This window comes from Sander vitreus, chromosome 24 (assembly GCF_031162955.1).
Source record: "Sander vitreus isolate 19-12246 chromosome 24, sanVit1, whole genome shotgun sequence".
Taxonomy (NCBI): Eukaryota; Metazoa; Chordata; class Actinopteri; order Perciformes; family Percidae; genus Sander; species Sander vitreus.
The window spans coordinates 14,508,935-14,535,932 of NC_135878.1; the positions used below are offsets into that span (position 1 = coordinate 14,508,935).

General features: G+C 41.3%; 1 protein-coding gene across 6 annotated transcripts in view; it reads left to right on the forward strand.

Moving 5' to 3' along the window:
* Nucleotides 1-26,998, forward strand: part of LOC144512556 (uncharacterized) — a 73,825-nt gene that overhangs the window by 30,005 nt on the left and 16,822 nt on the right. For 3 of the 6 annotated variants that reach the window (XM_078243329.1, XM_078243324.1, XM_078243328.1), the window contains exons 2-26: nt 4,064-4,596; nt 9,606-9,686; nt 9,783-9,842; nt 10,524-10,599; nt 13,127-13,186; nt 15,142-15,287; nt 15,374-15,391; nt 16,331-16,537; nt 16,712-16,738; nt 16,846-16,908; nt 17,393-17,476; nt 17,563-17,613; nt 18,096-18,227; nt 18,389-18,442; nt 19,799-19,843; nt 19,975-20,037; nt 20,944-21,075; nt 22,897-22,953; nt 23,983-24,009; nt 24,206-24,304; nt 24,425-24,460; nt 25,014-25,097; nt 26,239-26,271; nt 26,382-26,417; nt 26,512-26,571. In XM_078243329.1, coding sequence (XP_078099455.1) covers nt 4,064-4,596; nt 9,606-9,686; nt 9,783-9,842; nt 10,524-10,599; nt 13,127-13,186; nt 15,142-15,287; nt 15,374-15,391; nt 16,331-16,537; nt 16,712-16,738; nt 16,846-16,908; nt 17,393-17,476; nt 17,563-17,613; nt 18,096-18,227; nt 18,389-18,442; nt 19,799-19,843; nt 19,975-20,037; nt 20,944-21,075; nt 22,897-22,953; nt 23,983-24,009; nt 24,206-24,304; nt 24,425-24,460; nt 25,014-25,097; nt 26,239-26,271; nt 26,382-26,417; nt 26,512-26,571 — 2,264 coding nt within the window. The remainder of the gene's footprint in view (nt 1-4,063; nt 4,597-9,605; nt 9,687-9,782; nt 9,843-10,523; nt 10,600-13,126; nt 13,187-15,141; nt 15,288-15,373; nt 15,392-16,330; nt 16,538-16,711; nt 16,739-16,845; nt 16,909-17,392; nt 17,477-17,562; nt 17,614-18,095; nt 18,228-18,388; nt 18,443-19,798; nt 19,844-19,974; nt 20,038-20,943; nt 21,076-22,896; nt 22,954-23,982; nt 24,010-24,205; nt 24,305-24,424; nt 24,461-25,013; nt 25,098-26,238; nt 26,272-26,381; nt 26,418-26,511; nt 26,572-26,998) is intronic. The other 3 variants (XM_078243325.1, XM_078243327.1, XM_078243326.1) reach the window with 3 other exon arrangements.

Sequence of the window (26,998 nt, forward strand, 5' to 3'; positions counted from 1 at the left end):
GCGCTCCGATTGGATTGTGTACTTCTACTCTACATTTCAGAGAGAATTATTGTACTTTTTACTTCACTACATTCATCTGTTCCAGCTTTAGTTACTAGTTACTTTAGTTACTCCTACATTCATCTGTTACAGCTTTAGTTACTAGTTACTTTAGTTACTCCTACATTCATCTGTTCCAGCTTTAGTTACTAGTTACTTTAGTTACTCCACTACATTCATCTGTTACAGCTTTAGTTACTAGTTACTTTAGTTACTCCTACATTCATCTGTTCCAGCTTTAGTTACTAGTTACTTTAGTTACTCCTACATTCATCTGTTACAGCTTTAGTTACTAGTTACTTTAGTTACTCCTACATTCATCTGTTCCAGCTTTAGTTACTAGTTACTTTAGTTACTCCACTACATTCATCTGTTCCAGCTTTAGTTACTAGTTACTTTAGTTACTCCTACATTCATCTGTTCCAGCTTTAGTTACTAGTTACTTTAGTTACTCCTACATTCATCTGTTCCAGCTTTAGTTACTAGTTACTTTAGTTACTCTACATTCATCTGTTCCAGCTTTAGTTACTAGTTACTTTAGTTACTCCTACATTCATCTGTTCCAGCTTTAGTTACTAGTTACTTTAGTTACTCCACTACATTCATCTGTTACAGCTTTAGTTACTAGTTACTTTACACATTAAGATTCCTGCACACAAAACACATGTAGTTTATAAAACCTGATGTTTATTATAAAGTAAACTAGCCAGCAATATAACGGCGTACAAGTCCAGCCATAGGGGGGATGGGGGGGGGTTACAACTCCCCCCCCCATCCCCCGATAATTAATTAAAACGGGGCTTTTTCCGAAGGTTTTGTTCCTTTTCATCGTTTATTGTTGCCTTTTTCAGAGTTTTTGTCACATTGATTGAGTTTTTTGCTATTAACACTTTTTTTTTGACGCTTTGGACCCTTTTTTTTGATGATTTTAGCACTCTATGTGACTCTTTTGAAGCATTTGTGGACACTTTCAATGCTTTGTTTCCACTTTCTAAAATGGGAGGATTTTTCAGCATCCAGTACTTTTACTTTTAATACTTTTAGGTACATTTTTCTGATGATACTTACAGACTTTTACTTCAGTAACATTGTCAATGCAGGACTTTCACTTGTAACAGAGTATTTTTTACAGTGTGGTATGAGTAAGAGGTGTTGAAATTAATCAAATAATCGGCCGGGCCATAATCGATTATTTCTGTTTACAATTTAACGCAGGCCTAACAACATTTCTGTTTACATATTCTGTTATGTTTTGCACATTCAGGAAGTGCCAAGTGCTGTAGTTTTATGTATCCAGATTATTTAGTATTAGAGCACTGCAGAGTGTTTTGTTTTTGAAGCTTGAAAAGCTATGAATTAAATATTCTATATGGCTTTAATAGAAAAATGTATTTGACGCATCGTGATGCATCGAGATATCGACTCACTGACATGATAATCGTAATGGAATCGGGAGATAAGTGAAGATTCACACCTCTAGTATGAGTACTTTTACTGCAGTAAAGGATCTGAATACTTCTTCCCCCGCTGCATACTTGACTGGTCCAATAATGAAAGGGTGCACAGCCGTTATGGATCTTTTCATTTTGCAGGAATCTACCAGTTAAACTCAAGCGGGGGCCATTGTCAAAGTTACAGTTTTGCCTTTTATTTTTCTCTGACTGAACACTTAAGATGTATTTAATACTTTCACATCATTAATAAACCTTGGGACCCCCCCCCCCCCCCCGACCTCCAACCTCTGTGACTTTAAATGCAAGCATTTACATTCTGGCTGTCTTCTGTGGTGAATGTGCGATGACAGGCCGCCCCCACGAGATCACTAAGTGGAAGTGTCCTCAGAGACACAACCATTTTCCTCCCTTGTGATTCTGATTTATGAGAATATAATCTGTTGGGCGATTTTGAATCTATGGGAACTAAAACATCAGCAGTTTCTTCCATCAATTTCCCCCCCCCCACCCCCTCCCCAGTCTTACAGAACCTGTTGAAAATAGAAACTTAGGAGCTGGAATCCAGCGATAGGTCATTGTTGGTTTTGTTTAGATATGCCTAATTGTAATTATATTAGTGATTATTGGTCGGACTATATACTGTTATTATTATTTCAATTGTTAGTTGTTGGAACACACACAGACAGACAGACACACTCACAGGCACACAGATACAGACAGACACGCACAACACAGACACACACACACAACCCTATAAACCAAGGGTTGTAACTTTGGGTTCAACATTGGGGGGGGGGGTTGAAATCTCCAGCTATCTGGGGGGAGGTCCCGGGACATGTCTGCTTTTATTGAGAAAAGCAACAAAAACATAGACATTTTTTTTTAGAAACAAAACTTGAAAAATATGAGCCAAAAACCTCGGAAAAATTGTCAATGTCAAGAGGCGACAAATGTCAGAAAAAATCTGGGGAAAAAACCTCAAAAAAGGCAACAATAACTCAGAAAGAAGACACAAAAACGTGGGGGGAAAAAAACCCCGCAGCAGACAGCAAACATTTGGACTTTCTGCAGCTTTATTTCTAAGAAAGCAGATTGATTTCAGCCAGTGTTCAGCCATCCGACAGGCCCGGCGGTCACTGCCCCGTGGTTTACGGTCTGTTGTTCCAGAGCCACTCGGGCGGGTCAGTCGAGTCGCTGACTCATTTAAAGCACTCTCCTAACTTGTTGTTCTTCCTGCAGTGAAAACCTTTTGCGTTTTACCAAGTTTTAACACACCCTAACCCAGTGGTTCTCATAATATACCCCATTTGTATTGTGTTTTTAAGCCAAGTACCCCCTGGCCAGCGATAGATTTACCAAACAACAGCCACGTAACTGTGTACTGATGAAAAAAAGGCAACAAATTGGGGAGAAATGACCAACATTGGCCGCCCAGATGATATTGTTTACTGCCGATGGCATGTAGCTATTACAGTTAGCAGTGGACACTAACAGAATTTGGCAGCACTTTCTACAGTCCAAAAATCACAGATGAAGTCTTTTAAACCAAATACATGAACGGAAATGTTTCAGGAGTAACGTGACCTGGAATTGGGGGAGAATTTAACAACGTTGGCAGCCAAGATGACATCTTTATCTGCCGTCAGCATGTAGCTACATGGGACAATGTTAACACCACAGTAGCTTAAAAAAAGACACACTCCAGTAGTTCCTGCCTGGAGCAGATGACCAATCCCATGTCCCATAGAAGGGTTACGTGACACTAGCACAGAATTTCTCTGAAATACGTTTACATCATTACTTGAAGCTTTGGCCACGTTTGATAATAACATTGTAGATATGACGAGACATACGGAAAAGCATAACAGGTCCACTTCAGATCAAAAATAAAAGCTTGATTTAACCACAATAAGAGATCTAATTTCTGGTTTGCGGTGCGTGTGTGAAAGCTTCGACCGTTAGCCTTCTGGCTACTTTGTTATCCAAGAGTTATTTCCAAACGGGGCCCTTCATCAATACACTCCAGCACCATAGCACTACCCCCCTTCACACTCCCTGTCTGAGCCACCAAAACATTAACACTTTCTATGTATTTTTAATTTGCTGATCATTTCTGTGCTTGAAAATGACCATGTCTTTGTCACTTTTCCAATGTTTTTTTTTTTTTTAATATATATATATATACATGGTGATTAACCTAATTTATGACATCATACCTAATGTTTGAGTTAAAAAGAAGCAGAAATGATGAATGATTTTGACTAATAGTTAAGATCAGAGGGTGTTGAGTGGATCACAGACTGCTTTATGTCAGAGTTTAGTCAGGAGACGGTTTTGAAACCATTTAAAAACATTTTTTTTCAATTGCTATAAAATGGAATAAATGGAAGTAATCGTTAATTTGACCTGCGAAGAACGTTGTATCTATACAACGTACATGCATGCATCCATGTTATTTTTGGGCAATATGGTTGAAAGAAACCCATATTTCTGAAATAGAAAAAAACTATAAAAACGGGTCAAATTTGGCCCGAGGACATTACAATTTCCTGTTCCTCCCTTTCCTGCAGGCATCTCTTTGCTCCAGCTAGTCGGAGACCCGCCGCCAGATGAGATCGGCCGGAGCTACGGGCCGGGGGGCGAAACGGCCTACGTCTTCACCCGCGCGGCGGTGTCGGGCCAGCCGGCCCTGGCCCACGTCCCCAACCCTTTCCACCGCCACTTCTCTCTCCTCTTCCACATCAAGCCTTCCACTCCCGCCGCCGCCGTCCTCTTCTCCATCACCGACGGGCCCCAGAGGCTCATGTACATCGGCGTCAAGCTCGGCGCGGTGCGGTCCGGCCGCCAGGCGGTGCAGTTCTTCTACACCGAGCCCGACTCGGAGGCTTCGTACCTGGCAGCCAGCTTCCAGGTGCCAAGCCTGGTGGACACCTGGAGTCGCTTCTCGCTCGCAGTCTTCGAGGAGCAGGTGACGTTCTACCTGGGCTGCGACTCGGAGCCGCAGGTGGTGAAGTTTGAGCGTTCGCCGGATCCCATGGAGCTCGACGCGGGCGCCGGGATCTTTGTGGGTCAAGCAGGAGGAGCCGACACCGACAAGTTCCAGGTAATGTTAGAATAACAGCAAATGATGAGGTTCAAATGTGGTGTTAAACCTGTAAACGGACCACTGGTGGAAGAAGTATTCAGATCCTTTACTTCAGTAAAAGTACTAATACCAAAAAAAATACTCTGTTACAAGTAAATGTCCTGCATTGAAAATATTACTTAAAGTGCTCATGTTATGCTCATTTTCAGGTTCATAATTGTATTTAGAGGTATCAGAATAGGTTTACATGGTTTCATTTTCAAAAAACACCATATTTTTGTTGTACTGCACATTGCTGCAGCTCCTCTTTTCACCCTGTGTGTTGAGCTCTCTGTTCTAGCTACAGAGTGAGACATCTCACTTCTGTAACATCTTTGTTGGGAGTCGCACGTGCTCAGTACCTAGGTAAGGACTACTAGCCAGTCAGAAGCAGAGTATGAGGGTGTGCCCTGACAATACCTAGGTAAGGACTACTAACCAGTCAGAAGCGGAGTATGAGGGCGTGCCCTGACAGTACCTAGGTAAGGACTACTAGCCAGTGAGAAGCAGAGTATGAGGGCGTGCCCTGACAGTACCTAGGTAAGGACTACTAGCCAGTGAGAAGCAGAGTATGAGGGCGTGCCATGCTAGCAGCAAAAGAACGAGGCACTTTTCATCTGCATTTGGAGAAGTTATCATTAAACATTAAATACAGACTTTAGAGGTGCAGGTTTGAAACATATTTGACTATGAATATGATGAAGAATAATATCCTTGTATATAAAAATATTCTTTTACTGACATACAAACGGACACTAGATTACATTATATAACTGAAGCATTGTCTTTAATGAGTAAAAGTACATGTCTGCTGTGTAACTGGTGAACAAAATAATCACTTTTACAGACTATAACATCTGTGTTTTAGAGATGCACCTATTTGACACACGAGCATTTGGAAGATGAGTCCATTTTTTTCTGGCTATAAACTCTGGGGTACCAGTAGAGGAAATGCTCAAGTGCTGAAGAGATGTTTGCTCATCACATTTCTGTCAGAAATGAATGAAAAACGGCTCCAAATGTCACCCACGGGACGTGGAAAAGTCAAGAGTAATTCACTGTGTGCTAACAGAGCATGTGTGTGTCTGTGTGGGTCTCTCTATGTATGTATGTGTGTGTGTGTGTGTGTGTGTGTGTGTGTGTGTGTGTGTGTGTCTGTGTGTGTGTCTCTTTCTATGTCTGTGTGTGTGTGTGTGTCTGTGTGTCTGTGTGTCTCTCTCTCTCTCTATGTCGGTGTGTGTGTGTGTGTGTCTGTCTCTCTCTCTCTCTGTCGGTGTGTGTGTCTCTATGTCAGTGTGTGTGTCTCTCTCTCCGCGTGTGTGTGTGTGTGTCTCTCTCTATGTCTGTGTGTGTGGAAGTTTGACCTCTTTGTTGGGTCTGATCCCTCTTTAAAGGGTATCTACCATTTTTAACAATAACAATCTGCAATGTAACCCTACAGACCTATGGGGCAAATGTGCATTGTCAGTTTGGTCCACTAAAAGTGCTTTATTTCTTGCTGACAGGCTCAGATTAATATTCTAAGTGTCTGTCAACATTATGGAAAGGATCCCTACAGGGCTAACCCCACCAGACTCCATTTAAATAAACAATACTTTTAGCGTGTATAGAGCCAACATATTTTCACAGGTAAATCGGTAAACTATGTGTTTATTTCTGCAGCGATCTCGCTTAATACTGGACTAATGTCAAAGATTGTTCCCATCAGTCACTTAGACACAAAAACATAGGAAAATCCAGGTTGAAAAAAGTTATTAATATCTCCCTGTGGCACCTCACAGCATGATTGTGTATTTTGTTTTTGTATTTATTATAAGGATCTCCATTAGCTGACATCTAGAAGACCAGCTAGTCTTCCTGGGGTCCAAAACAACATTTAATCAGACAATATTAAAACATTAATGAATATACAGAAAAGAAATAAAAGAAAGTAAAACGAATACAACAATATCTGCATACAGAACTAAATAACAAAAAAGACAAAAAATTTAAATAAAAATTAAATAAAAACAATAACAAACCAAGCAAATATTTAACCACACAATAAGATAAAAAAAAACATGTTAATAATTTAAGTGAAGGTAAGATTTGACTTTCTTTTTTAAATGTACCTTTCCCGTGATAAAACAAATGTTATTTGGGATATTATTCCACAATAAAAGTTTTTTTCAGGTTATTGGATTTTGGTAAAGGTGGAATCATCTACCCCCTACTGGCTCCTCTTGTTAAATAAGTGTGGATATCTGAACTGTAAGTTATGTTATGAAAAATAAATGATGGTGTCTGAGTTTTAATAACAGAGTGCAACAAAGTAAGCACATTGGCTTATAGTCTTTTTTTCAACACTCAACCATTTAAGACGTTGGTGCATTTTGGTCATGCTAATTTTCATGCAGACTGTTTTTGATGCATTAAGCACAAGTTTGTTTGTTTTTATCCAATTAAGTACAATGTTGAGCTCGCTAGATGGAACCTGATTAAGCTCAGAACATGTGGATGCAGCATAATGGAGGGTAGAATCATCAGCATGCATTGTCAAACTTGCTTGCCCAATTGCAAGTGGCAGATCATTGGTAAAAATTGCAAAAAGAAGAGGCCCAAGGCAACTCCCCTGTGGAACACCACAGTCTTAACGCCTTGCTGTTTGAAAAAGTGCAATTGTAATATACTCTCTATGATCTACCAGACAGGTAACTTCTTAACTACAAAATAGCGGAGTGTTTCAAACCATAACACATAAGTTTACCAATTAAGAGATCATGATCAAACGCAGCACTGAAATCTAGCATAACTGTGCCCACAAACATCGACCGGTCAATTGATGCAAGCCAGCTATCGGACATTTGTAACATAGCGGTGCCAGTAGAGTGACTGAAAACATTAATAGACCATTTATATTCGTATTTGAACTGCAAAGAATGTACTTTTTAAAGAAACCGCTTGTTTTAATGTCAATAACAAAATGCTCCAAATGTTTTATACTGGATTTATGCATGTTGGAACATAGAGGTAGAAAGATAGTGTTGAATTTGCACGGACACAATTTTTTCTAAAAGTTTACCAAGTACAGGCAAGATGCTGATAGGCCTGCTGATTGGACCATTAAAAGTTGACTTTTTGTCTTTTGGAATAGGAGAAATCTATCCTTCTTTCCATAATGTTGGACAAACACAGCTGATCAAGCATCTATTAAAAATATGACAGACAGATTTGGAAATGTACGCAGCAGATATTTTCAACAATTTACAGTCTATGTGGTCAGTACCTTCAGGATTATCAGTTTCCAGAGAGTTCAACGATCCCTCTACTTTATCAACATGGGTCACAGGCAACAGGAAGGGCAGACTTAGCCCTCCACGCTCTTGTAAATCTGTTACTTGACCCCACCCCTCTCGCCTGTTGACCTCTGACCTTTCAGTGTGCGCCCAGTCAGTGACCCAGGTGACCATATGTGACGGTCACATGGCCTTTGGAAACGGAGAAGAAATTGATATGACTCGTGACAAAAGTTGAAACTGCAAATTTGTCCAAACACTTTTCATTCTGAGCTGCTATCTCTGGGCTTTTTCTGACAAAATCATCCAAAAGTTTTTCAAGGACACAAACTGGTCTCCAAGGCAGAATATTCACACATGTCAAGCGTTATAAAGTCTTAAATCCGAACTGTCTGTATCGTGTTAAGAAGCCAGAATACAGCCCCCTGGTAGAGGACAGCTGACACAATATTCAGCCCGGAATGAGTCATTTCTCATATTTTTCCATCTTTTTGGAGATTTCAGAGGAATCTAAAATCATTAATGCCAGTGGTGGAAAGTAACTAAGTACATTTACTCCAGTACTGTACTTCAGTCCAACATGTGGTACTTGTACTGTACTTGAGTCTTTTTCTTTTCATGCCACTTTCCACTTCTACTCCGCTACATTTCGGAGAGAAATATTGTACTTTTTACTCCACTACATTCATCTGTTATAGCTTTAGTTACTAGTTACTTTACACATTTAGATTCCTGCACACAAAACACATGTAGTTATAACATCTGATGTTTTATTCTAAAGTAAACTAGCCAACAATATAACGACCTACAAGTCCAGCTGAGATGATCAGATCATTAAACACACAACTGGTTGGATCCTTTACACTTTCTTTAATGTTTTAATACTTGAACTACATTTCCCTGATGATACTTACAGACTTTTACTGAAGTAACATTTTCAATGCAGGACTTTTACTTGTAACAGAGTATTTTTACAATGTGGTGCTTTTACTGAAGTAAAGGATCTGGATACTTCTTCCACCGCTGGTGACTGCAAACAATGAGTCAGGGTGAAATATTAGCATTCAGTATGTGTTAGGGGTGCATGATATATTTCGACTCAGTATCGTTATCGCGATATCACGTTGCGCAATATATCGAAAGTGTTGCGATAGGTATGCAATATATAGTTTATTTTGTGGAGCGCTGCGTCCCGTCCGTTGGCCGTGTGGCTCACTTGTGTTTGATTTAGAGCTTGAAACGCTGTAATTATCCTGTGTCATTGGCCGGTTACCGTGCTTAATGTGCCACTCACACATGTTAGTGTACGTCGGCGCACAGGGCCACAACGTGACAAACCCTATGGAGCGTACCACATTACAAACCCTATGGAGCGTACCATATGTGTGCATATTTCGACAGAGTGACTCCAAGTGAAGAATGCAAGTGAAGAAACAGAGACAACAAAACGGAACAAATCAGAGAAGAGAAAGAAAAGTTGTGTCCTGTTCTCATTATTTATATATTTTATACTAACCAACCAGTAAAACATGTCCTGTTCTGTAGACATGGTCCTTATTTATATATTTATACTATACTGTAACTTTTGTAATTTTACATACGTTTAAAAATATCAAAATTAATATCAATATCGCAATATTCATAATCGATATCGCAATATCACATTGTGTCATATATCGTGCAACCCTAGTGTGTGTGTGTGTGTGTTTTCAGGGTGAGATTGCAGATCTGAGAGTGGTGGGGAACCCTCGGGCGGCCGAGAGTTTGTGTGACGACGAGGACGACGAGGACGCTGTGAGTATTCTGTTTTTTTTTTTGTTTTTTTTTCAATATTTCAGTCAAAGTGTCTGAATGTTTTTTGTGTGAAAAATGTCTCTCTCCGTCTCGCAGGCGTCTGGTGACTTTGGCAGCGGCGACGGCAACAGGAGACGAACGGGACACACTGTGAAGGTTGGTCTTTTCTTACTGTCATTCGAATAAAAAAAATAAAACCTGCTCGATACGAATCCCTGTTACAACTAATTACAACCAATACAGCATATTATTTCATTAATTAATAATCAGAATCAGTTTTATTGGCCAAGTATACTTACAGTACATACACAAGGAATTTGACTTTGGTAGGTGTTAACTCTCTATACATTCAACAAATAGACATGAAGTAGTAAACATTCAGTAGACAAATACAGTCATGTGAAGAAATTAGGACACCCACGCTAAAGTTGACTAAAAAGAGGAATAAAAAAATCATCTTTAGGAAATTGATGTTAATGCCTTAATTAAAAAAATAAAGAAAAATCCAACCTTTAAGGACACCAGTTTTCTTTGTGAATGAATAATGTATCGTAAATACATAAATGTTCTTAAAATACAGGGGGCATAAGTCAGTACACCCCTATGTTAAATACCCATAGAGGCAGGCAGACTTTTATTTTGAAAGGCCAGTTATTTCATGGATCCAGGATACTATGCATCCTCATAAAGTTCCCTTGGCCGTTGGAATTAAAATAACCCCCCCACATCATCACATAGCCTTCACCATACCTAGAGATTGGCATGGGGTACTTTCCATAAAATCATCTCTCAATGCAAATCAAACTGTTTTCTGTATTTCTGCATTCTGTTTTGCAGACCACACCTGCTTCCCTCCGGCCGGTACCTGAACCCCCTCTGATATCCTCAACCGGAACCAGACTCAAAGAAACAGGTAAAGGCTCCTCAGCGGCGCCGTCAACGAATATTCTAAACTCAAATATCGGAACGGGAGAAAGAAACAAGACACTTGAATATTCCAATATTATGAGAGAGAGAAAACACGGTACTACCGCGGCTATCTGCCACTCGCAATCATTCGTGCATACACACACACACACACACACACACACACACACACACACACATATATATATATATATATACACACACACACACACACACACACACACATATATATATATACACACACACACACATATGTATATATACACACACACACACACAGAGACACATATACACACACGCACACACACAGACATATACACATGCACACATACACGCACAAACACAAATACACATGCACACACACACACACATGCATACACATTTGTTTTCTTTCCTGCTTTCACCTACCAGTGTTTGTGTTTCATCTGTCAGTTAAATCAAACCGAATAATAATCAAAACTAGACTTAATACATAACCCCCAGATTATTGAGGGGCATATTACAAAGACAACAACAAAACACCGCAGAAAAGAATACACCATCATAAGAAGGATAAAAAAAAAAGACGATACAACTTCCAAACTTTCTGAATTGAAGAATTGATGAATAACATTTGATAAATTAGGATAATACCGATACAAAACAAAGTACAATTAAGTAAAGCAAGTACGAGCAGAACTTTGCAAGTTTAAAACCAGATTTTCCAAATTGTCTAAAAGGCCCAAGTGAGATGTTTTTGGAACGTTCTGTTAAACTACAGTGAAAGCAACATGCTGGTGAGATTTGAAACTCTTTAGCGCCCTCTGGTGGATAGTTAAAGAAGTAAAGTACATCTGGTTTTGCATTTGATTAGATAGACTTTATTGATCCCTAATTGGGAAATTTCAGTGCTAAAGCAGCAAAATACAAGACACACAGCACAAATACAGAAGAAATAATAAATAGGATAGAATACAAGAACTACTAGAAATAAAGATTAAAACAAATTAGGGCTGTCAAACGATAAAACATTTTTTTAATCGCAAATTTTATCACATGATTAAAATACTATTATTTTGCATTTCAGAACTGTTTTTAAGTACATATTAACAATGGAAAGCAATTCTTACCAGTGGATCTTGATTGGGACTCAAATGAATGCAAAGAAAGTGACTTTATGAACTTGATTTTAAGATTTGTAATTATTTATTTACTGTAAACAAAAGAAAAATGTCTGAATCTGTCATTATTGCACAATTCCTCCAAGTACCTAACTAAAAACCTAAACAACCCTATCCTTACCAGAGTCAATCTAGTGTTTAGTAACTCCTAAATAATGTTGATTACTCACTGACGTCCAGTGATCAGCGGTTAATGAGACAGCGTTTGGACCTTGCAGCAGTTCCAGTTTAGCTGCTTCCTCCGTGTCATACAGGCTGTGTATGGTGAAACTACTGTCCCCCTCGACGGCCATGTATAAGACGGGTCAGAACAGGCCAACCGTAGTACGTCTTTAAGACCCGAGTCCTCTACGATGCTGACAGGTCTGCAGTTGGTTGCCACCCGTTTCGCAGGAGCTGTAGTAATTTTTTGGGATTTGGTTTCATCAACAGGTCGGGGAGTAGCACTCTCCAAAATAGTGCTTTACCTGAGTGCGTAGCATGCTAGCGGGTAGCATCAACGTTAATAACTGTACTATTATGCTTAGCTCGTAGCTGGTAGCTCAAGCTTGACGTGCTTCGGTGATATTTTAATTCGGCTTTACACAATGTGTATATGACTTTCGACGTGTCTACAATCCGTCCGGGAGTTTTGGAAAATAAAAAGCTCCATTCAGGATTTCATTGCTGCTGTCTTTCTCCATCATGCCTGCAGCCTGCAGCAGCAGGATGTGATACGAGGAAGTGGCAGCTTGATGATAAGTAACGGTGCTGCAAAGGGTCAAAATAGTAGCCTGTTAGGCACGACGCCAAGCCGAGTGAAGTGGAAAATAAATTAATAAATGCCGGCATGCGATTTAAAAAAAACAAAAAAAACGTTGCGTCGGCCCTTAATGGCATCGCGATTAACGCGTTAACGCTGACAGCCCTAAAAAAAATACAATGGAAAGTATGTAAAAAAAAACGGATATACAAGTGGCAAATAAAAATGTACAACCCACTAAAATAGTATATAGTAAAAGTACACTCAGTAATGCAGTGTTAGATGAAGGGGCAGGAATGGTTTATTTAAACTGTCACTTGAGTATTAAATAAGTGGCTCGCAGGGAAAAAAGAAATTCACTTTTGGCTTAAAAATATATTTGAAAATCCTTTTCTGTCACTAAGTAACTAGTAACTAAAGCTGTAACAGATGAATGTAGTGGAGCAAAAAGTACAATATTTCTCTCTGAAATGTAGTGGAGTAGAAGTAGAAAGTGGCATGAAAAGAAAAGACTCAAGTACAGTACAAGTACCTCAACATTTGGACTGAAGGACAATACTGGAGTACATGTACTTAGTTACATTCCACCGCTGGTTTTCTGTTGCCTGTAGACGTCGGGTTTCGGCAGCCGTCGGTGGACAGCAGCCGGCCCGGAACGCCGGGCCCGAGAGGTGGGTCGCCGGGGGCAACAGGTAGCGCCTGGCAGAAGGACAGATTAGGATTATGTCCTAATCAACATGTGGCCATCCTATCACAGGATAGAATGAGCGCTGCGTCTCTCCGGCTGTCATGTGTTAAACCGGGGCCGGTGAGCATGTTGGTGGAGGTCGGTCAACATCGTATGAACCCGCTTAAGTTCCCCGACAAAAGATTTTAAGGATTAAATGAAAGCCAATTTCAATCAACCCATAATTAAGTATACTGAAACATGTATATCAGTTTTATCAGTGGGGTGGTGAGTGCATGAGCACAGGACTGGCAATCTGGCCAATCCCAGAAGGGCCGGTGAACTTTTGGGCGCCCCAAATCCCTGGCGTTTCACACGAGTTTGACAAAAAATATGCAAGACTGTACGGCTGCAGCCTGGAGCCTCCCGTCTGGTTCCGTTGGGCTTCTGCTTTTCAAAATAAAAGCTTGCATCTGGTCCGCTATGTCTTTGTACTTTGGTGTTTTAAGTATTTGAATAATATGTTTTAAATATGCAAGAAATGTCCATCCTATTCTAAGATGTTGCCATGGTAGTTTATTTGAAGGTTTTATGAATTGTATGTATTATTTAATTATGAAAGCCTGTAAGTGCGCCTCATGCTGCTGGTGCCATAATCTCACATGAGGCTGGCTTTTGCAATTATGAAGCAAATAACCTTAAATTGGGCCGGATTTTTGTCCCAGTCCGCTCTGTCCATTTCCCCCTCTCATTCCCCCTGCTCTGGTGTTTCCCCCTCTCATTCCCCCTGCTCTGGCGTTTCCCCCTCTCATTCCCCCTGCTCTGGTGTTTCCCCCTCTCATTCCCCCTGCTCTGGCGTTTCCCCCTCTCATTCCCCCTGCTCTGGCGTTTCCCCCTCTCATTCCCTCTGCTCTGGCGTTTCCCCCTCTCATTCCTCCTGCTCTGACGTTTCCTCCTCTCATTCCTCCTCTCATTCCTCATTCCTTGTTCTCTGAGACTAAGCTAATAACGTTACCATGGCAGTAGTCTATATCCACGATGTTCCACTTGCACGATTGCGCCGGTGCAGCAGGAAATTCCGTGCATCGTCCACTAAAAGTTCTGTTTTTGCCGCTGACAGGCTCAGATTAATATTCTAAGTGTCTGACAACATTATGGAAAGGATCCCTACAGAGATAGACCTTTTTAAAACCTATTTAAGGCCTTTCTGTTTAACCAGAAACAGCTCTGAGGTTGCTAGCGCTGAACCCACCAGACTCCATTTAAAAAAAAGCAATACTTTTAGCGTGTATAGAGCCAACATATTTTCACATGTAAATCGGTAAACTGTGTGTTTATTTCAACCAAAACTAGAGTTGTGATGGTTGGAAAAGAGGAAAGACGACCCAAAACGGCTTTTCATAGTTTTATTTCGTTTCTGTCGACTTTGAACAAAGTGTATTTTACGATGCTAAAATGGTGGGTTTATCGAACGTAATTTCGCGTATGTTTTTATGTTTAAACAAAGGATCTTACTCTTTAACAGAAAGGCCGACCTCCTTAGAAATTCTTTCCATAATGTTGTCAGACACTTAGAATATTAATCTGAGCCTGTCAGCGGCAAAACAAGCATTTTTGTGGACGTAAATTGAAGGTATACAATTGCCATTAAATTACATTGTAGCTCGTTTCTCTGACTGCAGACAGCAGCGATCTCGCTTAATCCTGGACCAATGTCAAAGGATTGTTGTTCTCATCAGTCACTTAGACACAAACACATAGAAAAATAGGGTTGAAAAAAAGCAAAGTTACCTTTTAAGTGCATAACATGTGGGGCCAGGGGTCAGTATGTGTACTCTTGCTTTTGTTTTGAGCATGCATTTGCAAGTAGAGCTGATTACCGTCCTCTGCATGATGTATCGACGCTGGGCTCCAAAACCAAGTTCTTCCTTATTTATTTGTATGTGACGCGTCCTTCAGGTCCCGGCGGCGCTAAAGGGGAGAAGGGCGACAAAGGAGCGAAAGGCTCCGCGGGGGACACGGGCCCCGCAGGGCCGAAGGGAGACTCAGGCTCCAGCGCCGCTTCCTCCGGTTCGTCCTCTCAGGGCGGAGAACGCGGACAGAAGGTAGAACCATCCCTTCGTGTATCGGTGTCATCAGCTGCATACAATACTTACACATTACATATTTGTCTTTTCTTTCTTTATTTCAGGGAGACAAAGGCACAAAGGTACGTTAACCTTGTTCACACCTCAGGAGATTTTATTCTTTTAGATTTTTCTACGTTGCTTTCACACTTACCTCGTTTGGTCCAGTTTTATCCAAATAGAGAATATGGGCGCACGCTCTACCAACTGAGCAACCCGGGCGCCCATGTTTGACGCTTTTTGAGGAATTTATCTTATTTTTTTTTCATTTTTCATTTGTCTTTTCTTTTTTGGGCGTTTCCGCCTCGAATCATTGGGACAGCTTAGATATGAAAGGGGAGAGGGGGGGGGGGAAGATATGCAGGAAATCTCTCCAGGTCGGATTCGAACCCTGGGCCTTAGAGCTGGGCAATATATCGATATTATATCGATATCGTGATATGAGACTAGATATCGTCTTAGATTTTGGATATCGTAATATCGTGATATGACATAAGTGTTGTCTTTTCCTGGTTTTAAAGGCCTCATTACAGTAAAGTGATGTTATTTTCTGAACTTACCAGACTGTTGTAACTGTTCTATTATTTGCCTTTACCCACTTAGTCATTATATCCCCATTACTGATGATTATTTATCAAAAATCTCATTGTGTAAATATTTTGTGAAAGCACCAATAGTCAACACTACAATATCGTTGCGGTATCGATATCGAGGTATTTGGTCAGAAATATACCTCTACATGTGGGCGCGCGCTCTACCAACTGAGCTGCCCAGGCGCCCCCGTTTTTTTTCCCGCCATTGGATGCTTTTTTCTGCATTTTTTTTTTCAGCGTTCTTTTCGACGCTAATGAAGTTTTAATGCTTTTTTTGACCGTTTTTTTTCTACAAAATTTGACAATTTTTTGGATGTTTTTTTTTTTAAGACGGTTTTGACTTTTTTCGCCACTTTTTTCAATTAGACAATTATGTGATCATTGTTACAGGCCTATCTGAAGAACTCTTCTCCATTTCCTCCTCACCAGGGTAGTTCTGGCTTCGGATACTCCGGCAATAAAGGAGAGCGTGGGGCCCCGGGGCCTCCGGGGCTCCCCGGTCCCCCCGGTCCTGCAGCGGAGGTGGTTCGGCTCGGGGATGGCTCTGTGGTGCAGCAGGTATCTGGACCCCCTGGACCACCGGGACCACCGGGGTCAGACGGGGCCCCAGGACCTGCAGGAACCGATGGAGAACCTGTGAGTACAGGGAGTATTTTTCATTAGAAGCATAAACCCCTGGAGATGAATCCTCAAATATTTCGAGGGGGTCCTTAAGAGGGGGGTCCAAAGAGCCGCATGCGGCTCAAGAGCCACAGGTTTCGCCACCCCTGTTCTATATGAATGTCACTCACTGGTTGCTTCATCTTTCAGGGCGATCCAGGAGAGGATGGAAAAGCTGTAAGCATCTTTGTTTACATTGAACACAATGGGATGTTTCTAGATCATTTCATAAAAAATAAAAACTGCTGGTGTCATTTTGTTCTTTTTTTGCTCCCGTTTCCCAGGGTCCCGCTGGGCCACGAGGGTTACCAGGAAACACAGGATCTGCTGGAGCTAAGGGCCAAAAGGTTGGAGTGGAATAAAGATGGATGGATTATGTTGCGTCTTGCAGGGCAGGCACAATATATCAGGGTTTTTTTGTGTGTGTGTAATTGTCATCTCGACATCAGCCAGCGCTATAAACGCATCGGGAGAGGCTGCGACATATCGTGAAAGACGCTCCGAGATTTTCTGTGTTTAGTTCAAAGAAAAGATCAGCAGAAAACGGCACTTTAAAATGTAAAGTAAAGACTGTTCTTTTTTTTTTTTAGCGGTGCCTTTTTGTTTTATGATAATACAGAGTGCGTAGTTTACTTCATAGAGACAGAGCGCTTTTAAGTCCCGCCCCCACTAAAGGCCTAAACGGCAAAAAAATAAATTCATGAATAAATATTTTTATAAGTTTGACCGGAAGAGACAATGTTATTGTTAATCGCAATTATTTCGGACACAGTTAATTGCACAGCAGATTGTGGGATTGTTACCGCTCTAATAATGTGTGAATGTTTGCAGGGGGAGGTTGGAGAGGGTCAGCCCGGACCCAGAGGCCCCCCGGGCCTACCAGGACCGCCCGGACCGGGCACCGGGGACCGGCCCGTACGTCCACACACTTCAGACTCGCTTCTCTTTCAGTTTCAGTTATTGTCTCAATTTTTCACGTGTTTTTATTATGTGTTGATTAGACGTTCTTTGACATGGAGGGCTCGGGATTCCCAGACCTGAACAAAATCCGGGTACGTCGATGATCATTTAAATTATATTATTAAGAGATGGTCTACTTCTACTCCGCTACATTTCAGAGAGAAATATTGTACTTTTTAGTCCACTACATTCATCTGTTACAGCTTTAGTTACTTTACACATTAAGTTCCTGCACACAAAACACATGTAGTTTATAAAATCTGATGTTTTATTATAAATGAAACTAGCCAACAATATAAATGATTAGCCGATTAATCACTTTGTAGATTGACCGAACTGTTTGGATGTCCAACGAATGCCTCTAAAACCCCAATTATACACGTCTTTATCAGAAAATGCTAAATTCTGAAAATCCAGATGATATATGTTGTTTACATGTCCTGTATCCAATTCCAAATATTGTCATATTCGGAATAATCGTGAAATATTGGCGTGCATGTAAACGTACTCAATGACTTAAACCGCGTTTTGGTCTTTTTTACACAACGTAATGACTTTGTGGTTTGTTACCCAGGGTGTCCCTGGTCCTCCGGGCCCCCCAGGCCCCCCCGGCCCCCCTGGGGTCTCAGTGGCTCTGGGATCCGACGGTCCCGTAGCATTCGGACCCCCTGGACCACCAGGACAGGACGGAGCCCCCGGTCTGCCAGTGAGTAGCATGACACCGTTTTCATCGTAGGATGTAGAGCGGAACAACGTTGAGTCTTTCAGTCGATTAGATGATTGTCAGGAAATGAATCGGTGTTACACAAAAACAGTGACACGTTCTTAAACACTGATTGCTTGTGCCTATCCTGTGTGCCGTTTCAGGGCCCCCCCGGTCCTCCCGGTAGACCGGGTCAACCCGGACTCAGAGGAGAGAAGGTGAGAATGCACAGACTGATGCGAGATTGCTGAATATTTCTCACAAGTTCCAGATAAAAACGGGCAGTTTTCTTTTGTTTTCCATCCCGATCCATCTAAAGGCGCTGACGCACCAACCCGATTATCGGCCGTCGGACAGTCTGGCGAGGTCGGTGACTCGAGTCTGTTCGGTGCGATCCGTGCCGTCGTCAGTCGGAGGCGCCATCAGCCTTCATTTGGGTTGAATTGGCCAGTGGGCAGTCGGACTCAGTGACCCATCTGATTGGTGGAGTGCTAACCCGGAAATGATGAGCAGGATGAGCGTGACGAACGCCTCTCAAAATCTGACGAAAATCTTTTAAACTGACCTTTGTCGATCTGAAATGAAGACAGATTCAGCAACTGCACGGCCTATTTCTCTCTTAAAATGTTTTCAGAAACACGTTTCGGTGAACTATTTTCGGAAAATACGAGATCGTATTCCGAACGAGCCGCCATTATGGTCCGACTTTGAAATTCGGGAGAAGCCAGGCCCATGTGACGCGTTCGTCCAATCAGCTGCCGGTTTTCATTATTTGGGGCGACAGTACAGATTAGCGCAGCCTGCTGTTATGGAGGCGTATTACATCTCGCGCACGCGCAGAACGTACGCTCAAGTCGGCGTCGCTTCGGTGTGTCCCGAGGCACTTTTTGGACCAACTCGGGGAGACTGATCAGTCCGACTGCCTTTCCTGCCGACGGTCGGCCGTCTGGTTGGTGTGTCAGAGCCTTAAGGGTTGTTGAGGTATTTCAGCGAGTTATTATAAGCTCCTAGCGTGGCTGTAAACTGTTTAATGTTCTTTTCCCTTTTCGGTAACACTTTGTAATAACGACACACTATGAGGCAGGGTTCAACATTAAGGGTTGCCCAATGGCCCGGGGCAAGTAAAACGCCACTTCGGGCAAGTAAATATAACAACCCAGTTGTCCGTTGGGGTGTCATCGTATCATAATCATTTGATTTGAATGTGCCGTTATCTGTGTCTAAAATGTTGGAAAAGCTAGAGCAGATAATACATAAATAACATAAAAAAAAGCTTAAAGACTAAACTCGCTAAAGAAGTCCACCTACAACGTTAGTAGACGTTCACATTAATGTTTTCTTCAAAGTTTTTGGTGCTTTTTGTTGCCACATTTCACATCCGTTAAGCTTAGGTGCTGCCAAAAACAGCTTGGCTGCTGCCCCTATTTTTTTTAATTATTTATTGAAAAACATTTTCTTGAGGAAAGACCCTTAAACTCCTGGGCGAAATATGCGCACCTAGGTCTTCGATGAACCCAGGGAAGACTCTGAAAGTCTTACCACATTTTCTCTTTGAATGTCTTTCCCCTCTCAAGGGTGACTCTGGTGATCTTGGTCTTCCAGGTGCAGCTGGAGAAAAGGTGAGTTAAGTCAGATTTCTTTTTCTGTGTCTTTTTCTTTAAAAACTAAGTGAACTGAAATGAAAATGAGGACATTTGTGGCGGGTGCATCCACATAGATTCTCTCCTCCCTGTTTGTTGCCTTCCTCTAGCGAAACTCGCAAGACTCCAACTTTTTCACGGGCCTGTTTTCTTACTTTGCTCCATCCTCTACGGTGTGTAATGGGTCTCAGGTACTGGGGGGGGTGCTTCTGGGATTTCCTTCCTCTTTCCCAAAGAGTTCCTCGTTTTGTATCGGTTTCCATCTCTTTGTTTGTAACCAGCTGTGAATGATTCCACTTTCTGAAACCACATCATCCAAGCTATATTTCCTAAACCTTTCACTGACAAGAGGTGCTTTACTTTCCAGTACTGGAATGTAACTAAGTACATTTACTCCAGTGCTGTACTTGAGTACAAATGTTTGAGGTACTTGTACTTTACTTGAGTCTTTTTTTTTTTTTTCATGCCACTTTCTACTTCTACTCCGCTACATTTCAGAGAGAAATATTATACTTTTTACTCCACTACATTCATCTGTTCCAGCTTTAGTTACTAGTTACTTTACACATTAAGATTCCTGCACACAAAACACATGTAGTTATAAAATCTATAAAATATATATAAAATCTGATGTTTTATTCTAAAGTAAACTAGCCGACAATATAACGACCTACAAGTCCAGCTGAGATGATCAGACCATTAAACACACAGCTGGTTGGATAATTTACTCTTTCTACAATGTTTTAATACTTTAACTACATTTCCCTGATGATACTTACAGACCTTTACTGAAGTAACATTTTCAATGCAGGACCTTTACTTGTAACAGAGTTTTTCTTAAAGTGTGGTATTCGTACTTTTACTCTTCCACTACTGTTACTTTCACTTTTTCCAAGTGTGACATCTTACTGTATCTGTTTTTGTCGTTGTTAAGACTTCTGCCTGACCCCTGTCTCTATCTCTGCACACGTTTCATGCACGTCACCTTTTTGTCCTCTGTTCCTCGCTTATTCTGCTGCTGTTGCGTTCAGGGTAATCTCACTACTTGCTGATAACAGGAGTGTCTACCTGTGCCTCAGGGTGCTCAGGGTGATCTAGGACTGCCGGGCACATCGGGGCAGATCGGGCTGGCAGGGCTTCCAGGTCCCATGGGACCAGTTGGACCCCCTGGACCCCCTGGGCCACCGGGGCCACCGTACGGCGTTGGTCATGTGAGTAAACACACACACACACAGGTGCATGGGTTAGGGTTGGAGTTAGAACGCAGCGCCCGGGATGGGCACCAGTTCAATAGGATTAGTCTGCGCGCTAGAGGGGTTATAAACCTTGCTAAAGAGAGAGTGGGTCCTGTAAGACAGTGTTTCTCACATGGGGATATGTGTCCCCCTAGGGGTACTTTGGAGGACTGCAGGGGGTAATGTTTTTCACTTACAAGGCTGTAGTTACTGCTACAGTCTTTTTTTTTTCTCTCCAAGTTTGTTGCTTTTTTCAAAGTTTTTCTCCTTGTTTTTCCTTCGCTGAAGGTTTTGTCGTTTGTTTTGACCTATTCTTGCCTTTCTTCCTTACTTTTTTCTACCGTCTTCTTTTTTTTCAAAGTTTTTGTCTCTTTTTTTCAAAGTTTGTCGCTTATTTTCTTCTTGGAACTTTTAGTGACTTGGGTTTTCTTATGTGGACAGGTGAGAGCAATGAGAGTTGTCAAGATGCAACCAAAATAAATAGAGTTGGGTCATCTTCCAGGATTGAAACAAAAATAAAAAAAAGTCTTGGTCTGCATCCGAAATCCCACACTAACATGCTTGTTAGTAGCTAAAACAGTATGTGAGATTTTTTTAGTATGTCCGAAACCTTAGTATATAACCAATAGTATGTGAGTTGCAAAATATTTCCGGTAAAGTATTACAGTATGCAATCCTGGACATTACACCGGCATAAATATCTCACAATGCAAAGCGGTAGCAACGACAATGTTCATAACTGACAAGCTGACAGAAACCGAGGAGCTCTGTAACGTCAATAACGCTCGAATTTACATTTCTACATGTTTAAACGAATGTTGGTCTAGTTATTCCCGTTTCAGTAATTGAAGCGTTATCTGGCGAGCGGAGGTCGGCAGGGGATACCATGTTTACGCGTCTTCAAACCATAGACAGTCAAAGAAATGGACACAGCGACGCCATAGACTTCGACGGAGACCAGTGACGTCACTTTCCCGGTGATGGCTGAGCGTTACTGAGCAGCCTCCAACTGAGCTTGAAGACGTAGATGTGACGTGAGCAACCTGTCTGAAAGTTGGAAGTCTTCTGGTAGCTGTGCCAAGAGAAATCTCAATCATTCCCAATCTAGCAGAGACGGAGAGCGTAGGTATATGTAAGGAGATAACATAGACACAGGCTAATTATTGATCACTAAAATGATAGTTAACATTAGTAATTACACTTAAACAGCTAATGGAAGTCCAAACTGCCTGCGAGCTTCTCCTGTACTATACGGTAATTCCTCTAATCTGCGACAGTAGGTCTCGTGGTCATGACACAATCGTGAGATACAAAGTAATGGAGCCTTTTATACATTGTCGTGTTTTTTTAGAAATAAACAACGGACAAATAGAGTCTTTAAACGCTTGAGATGTAAAGTTATTCACTGTCAAAGTGACGTCAAAATGAATGGGAGTCAATGGAATGCTAACGGCAGGTGATGGCTTGTTAGCCTAGAATTTCCCCATAGGAGGTACGCTTTCCGGATGCTCGCTTACTCCCTTGCTTCAAACAGCGAGGAGGCTCTCAGGAAGTGACGTTGAAAGTTAACAGCTCAGTGCGTCCAAAAAGATACACACACTACTGTGTATTTACACAAAAGTACGTTGAACGAGAGTATAAATGTTGAGTCTGTAGTGCAGAGGAGGAGATTTCGGACCAACCACGGTTTTGCCTCGGTCTCGACACACTCTGGTTCTCGGTGACGACTTGGTCTCGGTTTAGGTGGTCTCGACTACAACACTGACCTCTGCTCCTCTCTCCTTACACGGTGACCAGGATGGCTACGAGACGAACAACGGCTGGTCTGGACTCAGTGGCCCCCCTGGACCACAGGTACGCACTCGCCCATACGTGAAACTTTAGCTGTGTTAGATACCGTTCCCCGTCACGGAAACTGCGCACTATATTCAATCAGGAGAGACTTTGTTGCAGACATGCAAAGGTTTATTGTACATATGCATAATATGAAATGTACAGAGTCTTTGGAGGTTAGACTCCATCGTTATAAAATAATTTTTTAAAAGGGGTAGAGAAACAGCTGATCAGTGAGATATACCACAATGCAACGCGGTCGTTCCCGAAGAAGAAGAAGCAGCAGCCCCCGCAGAAACTGAAAAGGAAAAATGTTAAAAAAATGTTAAAATATTAACAGTGGACATTTAACATGCAACATGTATAATATACAACCTTTAATATAGGGCTGAGCAATATATCGATATCGTGATATGAGACTAGATATCGTCTTAGATTTTGGATATCATGATATGACATAAGTGTTGTCTTTTCCTGGTTTTAAAGGCTGCGTTACAGTAAAGTGATGTTATTTTCTGAACTTACCAGACTGTTCTAGCTGTTCTATTATTTGCCTTTTCCCCACTTAGACATTATGTCCATATTACTGATGATTATTGATCTGAAATCTAAGTGTGAAGATATTTTGTTAAAGCCCCAATTGTCAACCCTAGAATATTGCCGCAATATCGATATCGAGGTATTTGGTCAAGAATATCGTGATATCTGATTTTCTCCATATCGCCCAGCCCTACTTTAATATTCTCTTTAGTGCTCGGTTTGTTTCAGGGACATATTAGAAGTATTTTAATTTCCGTTTGTTTACGTGATGCTGGGCTCGACCGCCTCCGTCACACAAACAACCGGAGCAGCTCCTGACGCAGCGATGTTTAGAACATTTCTGTGTAGTGTCCGAAATCTGCTTTGGTCGTTCCCTACATAGTTCACTATAAAATAAACACTATATAGGGAATAGTGAGTGAGTGAATGAATGAGGGAACGGTTTGGAACACAGCTCATGTCTGTACAGTAGACGCCCTGCGTCATGTTTCCATGTGTTCTGTCTTCCAGGGTCCAGCTGGTGTCCCAGGGCTGCCTGTAAGTAATACTGCAGAGTCTGCATGTCTTTGTGTCTTTTAATGTCTCAAAATGAGGTATACTCTTGAAATCAATCAATCAAGTTGTATCTAAACAAAATAAGATAGATTCAAGCATACTTTTCTGAAGGTTCAATGTAGTTTAACCGCTCCAGTAGGAGTATGAGTATTAGTAATGTTGTATTGTGATTTTCTAGGGTAGGCCGGGTTTGCCCGGTAACCATGGAGACAAAGGATCAGAGGGACCAAGAGGACCTCCCGGGATACCCGGTCTCAACGGGTTCACAGGACAGCCGGTGGGAGGCCAGATGAATTCTGGGATTATTTTTGTAAATCGAACACCACGAGACTTCTTTACTGTAGTTTAGACACATTAATCATATTCCGTTTTTTTCTTTTCTTTGTGTTCTTTTTAGGGTGAAAGGGGAGACAGAGGAGAGAAAGGAGAGAGGGTGAGTCATGTGCAAAATATATAAAAGAATATGTTTATATGTCAATATATTTAATTAATGTAATGGAAATGATGTTTTGGTGGCAGGGGGTCGAATCCCAAACATATGCCTATTCTTCCTCCAATTATTACATATATGTATGGATGGATGGATGGAAAATACTATAAATAAGATTAAAAAAATGAGATAACAAAAGATCAAAATACCAGAAAAATACTTAGACTGTAGAAGAATGTACATGTATATACAAGTGTAGAATAACATTTACAACCTACATACATAGTATATATCAAAAACTGAAGTTTGATCTACTGAAGTGCAGCAGTGCTTTGAGCTAAATGCTACACCGGCATGCTAACACACTCCCAATGACAGGGCTAACACGCTGACGTTAGCAGGTGTAAAGTTTACCATGTGCTTACCATCGAGGTCATTAGTGTCGCAAACCAAAGTACTTTTTTGTTTTCTCAATATGTGTCGATACATATATACTATGTCAATGTGTGTCCTTCTGTTCTTCTTACGAATGATTTCATGTCCATTTGTGTGGCAGGGTCTGCCAGGGCGAGACGGAGTGCTACCTGGACCTCCAGGGCCTCCCGGGCCTCCAGGACAAGTCATCTACCAGACGAGCGATGTGAGTCGGATGTCCAGTCCCGCCGTTACCATAGAGATTGAGAACTTAACCCCTCACTTGACAGCTTGTCGTTTAATCCCTACGGCCGTGTTCACACTTGGCGTCTCTGTTGACGAGAAAAAGTTGACTAGGGCACTTTTGTAGTTAAAAAAGAAGAAGAAGCTGCCTGCGTTTTGGTTCCAAAAAGCAGCAGAGACCTTCTTTTGTTGCTATAGTAACAGCTACTGCTACCAGTGGTGCCATGTAACTAAGAATTTACTCCAGTACTGTACTTCAGTCCAAATGTTGAGGTACTTGTACTTTACTTGAGTCTTTTCTTTTCATGCCACTTTCTACTTCTACTCCACTACATTGATCTTTACTTTTAATACTTTAACTACATTTTCTGAAGACTTTTACTGAAGTAACATTTTCAATGCAGGACTTTTACTTGTAACAGAATATTTTTACAGTGTGGTATTAGTTCTTTCCCTGAAGTAAAGGATCTGAATACTTGTTCCACCGCTGACTGCTACAGCAGCCCGTCCGAGATAAAATTGTGTCTTGTTCTTATGGAAACGACAGGTCTGGCTACGTCAAAAATGTACTTCTTAAATATTTATTGATGCCAACCGGTATCAAAACAATGTAGGATTTTTTTTTTTTATATGTGTTTTCTCTTTTGTTAAATGATTTACGGGTTCCTGGTACAAAGGATAAGAAAGAGAAAGAAAAAAATAATTTATTTATTTATTTTACATTTTTGTGAGTTAAAAGTAGGATCAGTTAGAACATAGGGGGGAGTTTCACTACACTTCTCTGAAAGAAAAGAAAGAAAGTAAAAAGGACATGCATATACATAGACAATTACAACAAAGCAAAACTGAACTTTTTTCAACTTCAAAAAAATGCTCTGAGCTGCAGGAAGAAAAAAAACGTTGGCGGTGGCGTTTAAATAAAAGTGCTAAGGACCTTTTTGGATTATAGGATTATATTGTAAAACAGACGCTGGCATCTTAATAAAAAAGACACCAAGTGTGAACATAGCCTAAATCACTTGTTGAGATTTTAGCTTGAGTTACTCATATTCACTAACAGCCACTGCCTTGCTTAGCCGTTTGTTTGCCTTCACACTAACAGACCTACATTTGTCTTGCTGTAGTATAATGACCTTTATTGGAGCGAAGGGTTGCAGGTGAGTGGTCCCCTAACTGACCTCACCATAAACCTCTCTAAACTAAAGTTACTTGAATACGTTTACAGAGTTTTTGCTCATTTTCTTCATGTGTCATCACTCTTCTTTAGGGAGGAGGTGGTGTTCCGGGTCGAGCAGGATTCCCGGTATGTATCACTGCATCGATATCACACAGATTGGAGAAGTCCAATCGATATGAGAAAAAGGATGGAAGTCAGGGTGTTATGTGTTTTCATTTAGGGGCCCTCCGGACCAAAAGGAGAAAAGGGAGACTCTGGTCCTCCAGGATATGCACCTAAAGTAAGAAAATCCACAATTTAATTAATTATGTTCTTCTACGTATTTATTATTATTTTTCCATACCTTTTTTTTTTTTTTTTTTTGCACATTAACTCCTTCCACATTTATCAACATAGAAACTTCATTCAAACATCAAAATGTACAGCACCATTAGGACATGCGATATGAATCCGAAATCGCGACGGTCTGATCAGAACCACGAACCGGCGTCGCGGTGTGAGAAGGCAGAATCGCGACACACCCCTTCCAACTCCCAGAGTTATCCTTCCCGTCCAGATCACAAGATCACATCGCAAGTTGCGTTTTAAGCACTCCGTTTCCTGTGCTTTCTTTTGGAAGGCTGGCTGCCAAAAATCGCACCTCACTAGCTAATTAATTAGCCTGAGTTAAACACTAGCTATCAGTAGAGTGTTAATTTCGGACCCTG